The 10,900-nt window shown below is 43.9% G+C and overlaps 1 protein-coding gene across 2 annotated transcripts; it reads right to left on the bottom strand.

The window, feature by feature from the left end:
• Positions 1-3,753: 3,753 nt before the first annotated feature.
• Positions 3,754-10,900, bottom strand: COX20 (cytochrome c oxidase assembly factor COX20). 2 transcript variants are annotated; one of them, XM_008268168.5, is made up of 4 exons: positions 10,828-10,900; positions 4,882-4,996; positions 4,717-4,810; positions 3,754-4,205 (listed from the first exon to the last, which is right to left on the bottom strand). In XM_008268168.5, exons 1-4 carry the CDS (start codon positions 10,867-10,869, stop codon positions 4,070-4,072), a joined length of 387 nt encoding a protein of 128 aa, XP_008266390.2. In that variant the 5' UTR covers positions 10,870-10,900; the 3' UTR covers positions 3,754-4,069. The 2 variants fall into 2 exon arrangements, with proteins under 2 accessions (XP_008266390.2, XP_002717684.2); XM_002717638.6 differs by having other exon boundaries at positions 4,717-4,780.

Below are 10,900 nucleotides of genomic sequence, written 5' to 3'. Positions count from 1 at the left end.
TAAGTGAGCATACATAGAAAAGACGTGGTATTGGGGTTTTACTTGAATGGCAGCAGGGTTTTTGAGATAGTTTTTTTAATCTTGTTTGTAGCTAAGGAACATGGGAAAATCATGGTCAGGTACAAGAAAAGGTTCCAACTTAACTAATTTTATTTTATTTTTTGAAGAAAGTAATAAACATTGTGCTGATTTAAATGTCATCTCCTTTTCCTTAGTCTTTCCATGCGAGTGTGCTGTGTGGAAGAGTAAAGGGCCCAACTAAATGTGTTCCAGTGATTTCAATAGGTATTCCAAATTAATTGCTGCTTGTACATTTACCATTTACGTTAGGCTTTCCTTTCACCTGAAGTGGAACTCTAAAAAGATGGGGGACAGAAATAATTAGTAAGGCAGAAGACAGGGAAAGTGTTCAGCCTTGCCTCTGCACACCTAGAGTGAAGTATCGGGTGGTTTCTCAGCCGTGCTCCGGTGGCATAGGCTTATGAGTAAATGCAGATAGACCAGAGGCCTTTCAAGGCCAGATCTTTTATCTGATGGGCTAAATTCCTTCTATTTGCACTGTTTTCAAATAACACATTTAATATCCTGCATGCTTTTTAAAGAAGCATTAAGGCTTCAATAAATATTCTGATGCAAAGAGTCTAGGATGCCTTTCTGTCCTTGCATTCCCAAGATATTTTCTTGCATTTATACTATATTTACAGAAGGACTAGCTTATGACAATTTGGAAAACAGATTTGAGGTCCTTTTGGAAAATGAAGTGATCCATTCATATCACAGTCGATAAAGTCAGCTAGGAAGTATACACAAGGAATGGGAGAGCTGTGTTGGGAGCTGTCTGCTAAGCCCAAGGGGTATAATTTCCTTTAGGTCTGAAATTATTCAAAAATTTTAAAAGCTTTGAGGAAATTAATTTCTTCCCCAATACACACTAATGCCTGTAGCTGGAACGAGCGGATTTGAGTCTTTTGATTCCAATGGAGCTATCAGGGTTTGTTCGGGTAAATATGGCTCAGCTACCTGATGGTTTCTGGAGAACAGGCAACTTAAGGTTTTATAACCATTTCCGTTTGAGAACAAACTTAATTGAAAAATAACCTTTCAGAGTGAACAGAACTCTTAATTAGCACTGGTACCTGTTGATTAATATAAACAGTGGTAGCCTTGATGAAAGCATTCAAAATGTCATCCTTATTCTAGAAAATGCAAGAATAAGGAGAATGCAGTGGTTGATAAGCACTCAAGTATTTGCAACTCATTTATCTGTAGTGCTCACATGACAAACTTTAAATGTAACACTTTGAAAAGTATGTTCACAATAAAGATGTTTTGTCCCAACAGCTTCCCTTTTAAGAACCTTTTAAAACTGAACTTAATGTACAAAAATAAGCTGTGTAAAATAACAGTATTTGGATGGTAGAGAATATTGGTATTACTATATTTACTTGATGACTACTGGACTATTTTAAGATGTTTCCAAAAATTAATTTATTCTAGAGGACCATTATAAATCAGAATCACAGTAACCATTTCACTTTTTCTACTTTCCTCATTAAGATCTGCTGCTTACCCAAAGAATAGTATATATCTTAACATGACTTTTAAAGGGGTACCTTGAACCCCTGTCACAGATTTTTATCTAGGAATAGAAGGATTCAAACCCTATTTGATCCCTAGCTCTTTGCTGAAAAGTGCATAAACAGGAATCCTGAATTTATTATATAGACCTCCTCGCATTATGTAATCGAAGCAAAGGGAAACCAGCGATGGAGTCGAGGTACGTAGACTGAAGAGATGCTTGCAAATCAAATACTGGTTCTAGGGAAGTCACAGTTTCTTACTGCCAAACTCAGACAGTATGAGTCACAAGTTCAGAGAAAAGTTCCTAATTGTAAATTCCCTAACCTTTCACTAAGATGGAAAACCAGAGGGAGGGGTAAGGGAATGGGGAATTGTGTAAAGCTCTAGTAAGACTTAACACAGTAGGTATGATGGATGATCCACACGGCTTTTAAAACAACTAACAATCACAATTCTATTTTAATCAGCTATTTTAGCTGGTACCCTACTGCTATATCACCTAGTGTGAAAGTTTGGAGTTACTGGAACCAGGAAAAGCAGCTGTACGCTTGGGAGCTGAGTGGGCACTGAAGGTAGGTTACTCTGAGAGGTTAAAGCATGCAACGAGTGAGGCTAGAGGAGGGGGCACATGAGTGATTCAGTCTAGTAAGCATAGACTGTGCCAGATAATTGGTTGGGAATGTTAATAGTTGCCAAGGAGCAATGTTGGCTGTACTTCGAGCACAGCAGTGAACACCACACAAAATAGGGTAATCTTAGTTCTGGAGGTTAGTGAGCAAAAGGGACTGTTGGGTGAACAATTTATGGATTAAGGAGTAAAAGTCACGGTGGGCCAGAAGTTTGCACACATGTGATAGAAACATTAAGTTGGATGGCAGGGTGGCAGCAGATGGGATGACTGGAAGCAGCAGTGTCCAGACCAATCTGGAGCCTTTATCAAGGGCAAAAGTGGCACGGGCTTGGGCGTAGTCGCGCAAGTTAAGGTATTTTTGTGACCATAGTCTAGGAAGTCACTAATGATTTTATGGACGTATGAAATGATGTTAAAAGTAGTAAAACCAAGTATGTCAAAAATTTGTGTTTTTATCCAGGTCCCCAGCTCGTGGAACCATTCTGTGAAAATGACGGGGTCACTGGTGTGGAGGCACTGAACCAGCCGGAAAAGGTTTTACTTGGGGTAAGACGTAATTACAGTGCTAGAGCTAGGACTTCAGTTACTCCATCCAGCTGCCTAACTCTGCATGTTGTGTTTTTGTCGGCAAACATGCTGAGCGTGGAGGTGGCCTGCCCACACAGCTTGTCAGACATCAGTTTATTGATCAGTGCTCGTCAGTTACTTCCCGCACACGTGATGCTGCCTTCTTCAAACATGGGTGACTAACCAGTAGTTTATTACAAGGTCATGACTGAATTGAAAAATGTACACCACATGGTGTCAGGTCTTGCATATTCTCTCCCTTTCTGGCAGCCTCCCCTTACCAATGTCCTTTTATTGGTGGCTGCCAGATAAATTGATAAAGGTGCTGGCCACCAGCAGATAGGCATGGGAACCTTTCCTGGTGGACTGAACTCAACCTCGCTCTTTCCTATGAAAGAGGATGAATAATTAGAGGACGTTCTCTTCCTTGCTCTTTTCTGTGGCTCACTTTGAGCATCAGAATAACAGAACCAACAGTGGCCATAACCCTATCAACCCGTGTCTTTTCACCTTTATTTAAAGTAATGCTGAAGCTTGTTCAAGCCAAAAATGGCTTCATTTCCTTAGACAGGAAATCACCTACATGAATGAATTGTGATGATTTACTTGGGTGCTTTTTTCATTCCCTTTTTTTATGGTGGCTGATCAGTAATTTTTGTGTGGTTCTGTAATTTTTTCTAGTATGCACCAGACCACCTAAATATTTAAACCACACAGGTTTAAAATCAAAACTAATTTTACTTAAAAATTAAGTCTTTTGTTGTTCCAAAAACAGGGCAGTTAAAAACAACTTTTCTGAAAGTAATAAGGTAATATTTGTTTCTTCTTCTTTTTTTTAATTTATTGGGGCTGTTTTTTTAACTTTATTTATTAAATATAAATTTCCAAAGTACAGTTTATGGATTACAATGGCTTTTTGCCCCCATAACTTCCCTCCCACCCACACCCTGGTAATTTTTGTTTCTAAGGCAAGATTAAAAATCCAAGTGTAGGTATTTTATTTCTTGAAATTTCATCATTAAATTCACTGCTTACTTTAAGAATTCTTTTCCAAGCCTGTTAAACACTGGATACAGCAGATCACAACAGTATGTTACACACAGGAATGCTACCCTGGCGATAGAGGCGGGACTAGAATACATCGGCAGATTTATGCAAGTGTAAAAAAAAAAAAAGACAACTAAAACATAGTTTATTTACTTGCTTAAAGCTTTCTTATTGTACATAAGATGTTTCTGTGGTCGATCCCAACTCTTGAGGCAGCTGTGTTTGGTTTTCTGTACTTCAGACTTAATTGCTACCACTGCTGTTGGTTTTTCTTTCAGGATCAAGGTGGGTACTTTCATATAAAATCTTGTTTTTAATTCCTTCTCTGGCAATCCTTTCCTGGATTCGTTGCTTTGCATAACTGTACCTGCAATGGAACCTGGTGAGAATAATATGAATAAATTATTAATATATAGTTCTTGGAGAAATTAACTACTGCTCGTTATAATCCCACATCTTGAAGTAATTACTCCAAGACTGACTATACATGGTCGAATTAGGAGTACCTTCTATTGGGTAATTAGGTATGAAAATGACTTTTAATAGGGTATATATGTCTGTGTAAAATGAGGATTTTTGAGATTCATCTGTATTCATCAGTAGCTGCGAACACATCTTTAAAGCAACATGTTCAGATGTGATGAATAAGGTAAACAATTGAGGCCATTCTAAATGATGGCCTGTGTTCATCTGTCAAATGATGAAAAGTGCATATCTGCTTGCATTTAAGGTAAAGGCATTCCAACAATACTGTTCTGTAAGACATTTCCATGCAGAAGTCTTTAAGTCAGGCTACTTCGTTGAGGATGGCAATGTCCCAGTGGGAAATTGTTCTTAATTAGGTAACACCTTTTACAGTCCCAAGCATTCCTGACTACTCTATAACATACCAGCATCCCAAAGTCACCAAGATAAATCCTCCTACTCCAACATCGCATGATCTTCTGATTCTACCTGTCAAATGAGCAGAACCATTGTAATGAACTACACATTAACTGTAGATTATTATGTATGTAAAAATGTTGGTACTTACAGAGAAAGAGACAGGTACTTACTAGTAAACAAAAAATGTCCTAGGCCAGCCACAGCAGATCCCAGTGAGCCGTATAATATTGAGTCCCGTGCACAGGGAATGTTTTCCACATCTAAAATTCCTAGGAGTTTAAAAGGCTAGAATAACATAGAAAAGAACCTAGATTGAATGAGGAAATTATTTTAACCTGTTGGTAGACTGATTTGGAGTTCTTTGTGAATTTATTTGGGAATATGGCTATTGCTGAAAATCAAAACCAGCATAGTTCTCCAGTAATTACAATAACCTGGAAAGCATGAATGGGAAAGCACTTTGGGACCATGTTTGCTTACAACATTTGACTATAGTGCTGTCTTCAATTCCCCAAAAATGGCTTTTATTTCCAGGTATTTGGTGTAAACTAGGTGAGCATCATTTGGTTTTTAGAATAAATACTTTATGTCACCTAAGACTTCTCTCTCCTGGCCTGTTTCCTCGACAGGAATGAGGTTGCACTTCAATGCCATAGCCAGGTGTGCTGAGAAAAGCAGGGGGAATCCAGAGAGCTGGGTTTTTGTTCCAGTTTTGCACTAGCTTTGGTACCCTTTAATTTATTTTTATCTCTGTGGCCTCAATTTGTAAAGAGAAGGAGCTGGGCTGGATGATCGAGCTCCTTGAAGTGCCAGAAAGCCATCTTTGAACAGCCTTCCCTGGGTTTATGGTCCCCCAGCCTGGTTATCTGGGATGCCTGTCACTGAACGTCTGTTCCTCAGGGTTTCTGGGAGGGCAGGGCAGACATTTAAAAGTAAGTCGACATTCCAGTTTAACTTAGCATTGCTGTTAATAAAGCCTGAAAGCTTGAGAACATGATGCCGTTTTCACTGGGCATGACAGCTGTGCCAGCCGAGGAGCACTGTTTAGGGTGAGGGGGCACTTGCAAAAGAATGTGAACTGTCTAAGGGAAAAGAATGGAAGAAACAGGACAGCAAAAGGCAAGGTGGATCAAAGTTTATGTTTGCTTCTTTGGCTCAAGTATTTACTGAAAAAGAACATGTGACTTGGCTCAGAATAAAGCAAAGCTTGCATACTCCGTCGAGTCTGTTCCTTGTTTCTCTCCGCCATGGCATACACCTAACGTGACCCTGCAGCAGGTCCTCTAGTGTATTTGATTTGGTTTCTGTGCTTCTCATTTAGCACTCAGGCTAGGACCAGTATTCCTCACCTTCAGGCCAGCTGCTTTTGGGGGCTGGCTGCTCAAGCAGGGTAAAGGTGGGGGTGGTGCTTGGTGTTGCATTAGGTCTTGGAGGCGAGTGAGAAAACAGTACCATCTGACCTAATCTCCTAATTTCAAGCTAGCAGGCATTACTAATGCCAGCCCCTCTGCATCCTTCAAAGCGGTATAGCCTTCTGATACTCAGATAAAACAGGTGCAGGGGTCTTCAATGCTGGCCAAGAACAGAGGCGGCAGTTAGTCTGACCCCAAAAGCTTAGGTCATTTCTACTGTGTCAGGTAAGGCTTGAGCATTTTCCAAAGGCCATATCTGGGGAGCATAAAATCAGTAGACATCTGCAATTTATATCAAAACAGGATAGAGCACAGCAGGTTAAGCCACCACCCATGGTACTGGCATCTTCTATTGCAGTGCCGGTTCTGGCTGCTCCACCTCTGATCCAACTCCCTGCTAATGCGTCTGTGCCTCTGCCACCTGTGTGGGAGGCCTGGATGGAGCTCTAAGCTTTTGGCCTGGTTCAGCCTTGGCTCTTGTGGCCATATGGGGAATGGGCCCATGGAGGAAGAGGCTTCTGTCACTCTGCCTTTCAAATCTTGAAAAAAAGAAAAAAACCCTAACCTGCACACAAAACAAAATGGGGGAGGATACTTTTCCACTGGTAAATGATTCTGAGCCTTTGGACAGTGCAAGAACACCTGCGTGGAAGAATCCTGCTTACCCAGCAGCGTTGGTACACAACTGTGAGACTGACAAAGTCCAAGGTGTAGACTTCTGAGTACCCTACTCAGAATACACTGAAATATATATGCATTTGGCGTTTCTCTTCTATTCCCTTAAGTAGCCCGCAAGTGGTTTAACTCTTGCCATTTAAGCCTTTAAACATTGAGGAAATTGTCAATTTTCTAATATGTTTAATCCTTACACTTAGGAAAGTAGCTTTTCTAGCTCATGCTGCTGGGATGAGGGAATGCACAAAAGACTTCCAGATCAAGCTGGGGCGACTTCATGAACTGCACCAGTGCCTATGTTGTGCCTTTCCTCGTGGCTGCATCCATCTAGAGGTGGCCGTAACGCTTTGTGCACTACTGCTCTCCTGCCTACTCAGACTGCTGTCCCTCCCCCTTACAACACTGGTGGTTTATTACAGTTTACTAGGAAAACAAACCCATTCTGCCCGTGATTCCTTGCAGTCCCCTTCACGCAAACACCACTATCAAGATCTCTGATTTTGCAAAATCTGGTCTCCATCTTAGCACATGTAGCACAGACATTTTTGAATCATTTGCTTGGCTTCATGTCTCGGGTCCCTGACTGTGCCTGGCAGCTTGGTGGCTAAGGCTCTGCAAGCCCCAGTGCTGAGGTGCTGCTCTGCCCTTCTTGGGGTATCTCAAGGCTTTCAACTACGTGCCATTTAGATGATGGCTTGATTTTAAGTCACAACATTCAGTCTCATTTATCTGCTTGCTGACATCTCTGGTATGTCTAAAAAAGAACCTTGAAGTTAATAGCAGCTCTTAATGGCATCTACACAACCAGTTTCCATTCAGGCCAAAAAAGCTGAGTCATCCTTGATTCTTTAAATGGCAAGTCCAGTTTATCAGCAAGTCTGCAAGGCCCTACCTTCAGAACATAGCCCAAACCAACCACTTCTCGGCTACTTCACTGCTCGTGTCAACAGTACTTTGGACCCTGATTCCTCTTAGAAACGTGCACAACTGTCTCATCCTCTTCATGGCGTTCAGTTATGCTCCAAATAATAAGCATGCATTCCTTTACCACTGCCTTGAGGCTCCACCTAATCTGAGATGTTACCTTTGTATCCAACTCTGCCTTGTCCTGGCAAGCCAGGCACATGGGCCTTCCCATATTCCTCTACAAGCCTAAATGATAATACTGCCTTTTCCCTGGCTCTGTGGACAGCTGGCTGGCCCAGTAAATGAAAATCTTGCTGCAGGATTCCTCCAGTAGAATGTGCTATCCAGACAGACTTGCCTGTTTTGATCAGGGCTTGATCCTCAGTACCTGGTTTAGTGCCCAACACTCAGTAGGTATTCTGTAAAAAAATTTTGAAGTCAGTGTACCTGAATGTATTAAATCCTACCACTTGAAAGCTTCAGCAAGGAGCAAAGGCAGTGTTGAAGGGCTAGTTCTATCAACCTAGGCTAGTTTACTTACTAACTTTAACCTTAGGTTTGTTGGCTGTAATAATTTCCCAGGGTTTTGTTTGAAAAATAATTATTGGGACCAGTGTTGTGGCACAGTGGGTTAAACTACTGCTTGCATTAATGGGATCCAATATTGGAGCAACATTTCAAGAACTGATTGCTTCACTTCTAATCCAGCTCCCTGCTAATGTGCCTGGGAAAGCAGTGGAAGGTGGCCAAGTGCTTGGGCCCCTACACCCACACGGGAGACCCAGCTGGAGTTTTGGGCTCCTGGCTGTTGTTGCCATTTGGGGAACAAACCAGTGGGTGGAAGACCTGTGTCTACTGTTCAAATAAATATATATTTTTAAAAAGTTGGCTGGCTTCCTTTTCTTACATTAGGTCAATGCTGTATTCTCTCCTTTTTTTTTTTTTTTATTTTCAATGTTCCAAGTGACCCTTTTGGCCCTTAGAAGACAGCAGTTATGTTGTAAGAAGATGAGCAGTAGATGGAGAAGGGCTAACTAAAGGTCCCATTCAAAATGCCAGTGTTCATCAGAGATGAATCTAGAATTTCAGTGTTTGTAGGATGCACCTGGAAACACGCAAGTTCTGAACAAGGGTGCTTTTGTTTTTCAACAGCAGATGGGCAGTACATGAGTAAAGCTGGAAGAGGCACCGATGGTCAAAGTTTGGTATTCGGTATGGAAACAATTTACCCAACATTTATTCATATTAACCAATTGACAGTTGGATGTCCTGATCAAATTTAGCTGGGAATGTCCCCAGAAAAGCCAGCAAGAAGAGCAAATGAGCAAAATTTCCATGCTGTGTGAATGACCTAAAACAGCCAACCAGTACACACAGTGGGTGTCTGGGTCTGCCTAGGAGTGTTCAGTTCACTATTTAGTTTTTTTTCTTGGGGTTGGTGATGTGGCACAGCAGGTTAAGCCAGTGCCAGGGACACAGGCATCCCAGTTGAAGTCTTGGCTGCTCTGCTTCCTATCCAGCTCTGCTAAGGCACCTGGGGAGGCAGTGGAAGATGGCCCAAGTGTCTGGGCCCCTTGCCTCCATGGGGTAGTCCAGGGTGAGGCTCCTGGCCCAGCCCCAGCCACTGAAGTCATTTGGGGATTGAACCAATGGATGGAAGAGCTCCGTCTCCATAATTCTTTTCTTTTCTTTTTTTTTTAAATTTATTCGTTTGAAAGGCAGAGATCCATCTTCCATCCACTGGTTCATTCCTCAAATGCCTGCAACCACTGGAGCTGAGCAGATCAGGAGCCAGGAGCTGCTTCTGGGTCTCCCACGTGGGTGCAGGGGCCCAAGCACTTGTGCCATCTTCTGCTTTCCCAAGCCATAGTGCAGCAGCCAGGTGCCCATATGGGATGCCAGCACTGCAGGCAGGGGCTTTACTGGCTATGCCACAGCACCGGCACCTATAATTCTGCCTTTTGGACCTTAATTTTTCACCTTGCATTAAAAAAAAAACCTGCTAATTGCACTAAGGATATAAATTGGGTTTCCTGCTCTTAAGCCCAAAGAAAGATCCATCAGTTCTTACCTTCCCACTATGCTAAATGCTGGAATGATAATGCTACAGACGACACCAGGGTTGAAGAGGAAAGAAACACCTTAGTCTGCTTCGTGGAGTCACAGGAAGCCCTTCAGGAAGAGAGCCTGGTTCAGATTCACTACCCCACCAATTCGGGTTTTATCCTAAACAGGCTGTCACCACTGGGGTTTAAGTGTGGGGTGAAACTGTCCAGTCTACAGGTTGGGAAGAGCCAGCTGCCTCCTGAGACAGGTGAATGAGGGACGGGAGAGCACAGGCCAGGGGCGCCAGCTGGGCTCCAGTTCGGGCGCTGGTTGCTCCCGCTGCAGGGAGAACACGAATGACCCGCCGCATCTTAGATGGCACTGTCTGCTTCCAGTCCCGGCTACCGTGGCGCTCACTGGCACACGTGGAGACAACAGGTGATGCCCGGGGTCCTCGGGCTCCTGCCACCCACGTGGGGGACCCGATGGCTTCAGCCCGGCCTGCTGCGTGCACGTGGGGGAGTGAAAGAGTGGATGGAAGACCTCTCTGCCTTTCAGACAGGTACATCTTATTCAAAACCAAGCACCTCGGCCCCTCTCCTCTCGTCTTGCTGCTCTGGCGGTGATGAACCTGCCAGAATTAAACCCCAGCGTTCACCGCATCTCCGCACGCCGAGTACTGTGCAGTACGCAGCGTGGACGGCAGGCACCCGTTAAGTCATTCGCTTTACCTTTACCAACCAGCAATGCCCTTGTCAGCAGAACTTTCTTGCCATGTCACAGGGCTCAGGATTGTGAGCTGTGTCATAATGACCTGCAGTTAAGTCACGAACAGTCCTAGCCTCCACCTCCCCCCAGTCTCGGATGCTTCTGTCGCGACAATGTAGATCAAAATGTCGGCGGGGCTGGGAATGGCGAGTCTCTCCAGTCCCCAAGCGCCCGACTAGACGCGGGTGCAGAGGCCAGCGACACGTGCTCCGGGACTAGGCGCGCCACAGGGGTCGCGTCTCTGTCGCCGCCCGCCCCGTTCCTTCCGCCCGCCCCGGCGCGCGCCCCCACGCTCCCCGCCCGGGTTACCTTCCCCTTCCCGGGCTCGCCGGGCTCCGGCGCGGCGGCCATGCGGACGCGCGGGCGCCAGCCGCGCCGCCCT

This window comes from Oryctolagus cuniculus, chromosome 13 (genome assembly GCF_051225735.1).
Source record: "Oryctolagus cuniculus isolate XC-2025 breed Fujian yellow rabbit chromosome 13, ASM5122573v1, whole genome shotgun sequence".
NCBI lineage: Eukaryota > Metazoa > Chordata > Mammalia > Lagomorpha > Leporidae > Oryctolagus > Oryctolagus cuniculus.
Note: the sequence above shows the minus strand (reverse complement) of the source record. Positions and strands in the feature narration are given on the sequence as shown.

Excerpts from the sequence above, each read along its gene's own strand:
- COX20 (XM_008268168.5), bottom strand. The coding sequence starts at position 10,869 with ATGGCCGCCGCGCCGGAGCCCGGCGAGCCCGGGAAGGGGAAG. Across the intron at positions 4,997-10,827 it reads GCGAGCCCGGGAAGGGGAAG|CCTTTTAAACTCCTAGGAAT; the intron begins GTAACCCGGGCG and ends ATGTTATTCTAG. Across the intron at positions 4,811-4,881 it reads AGGACATTTTTTGTTTACTA|TTCATTACAATGGTTCTGCT; the intron begins GTAAGTACCTGT and ends GTTAATGTGTAG.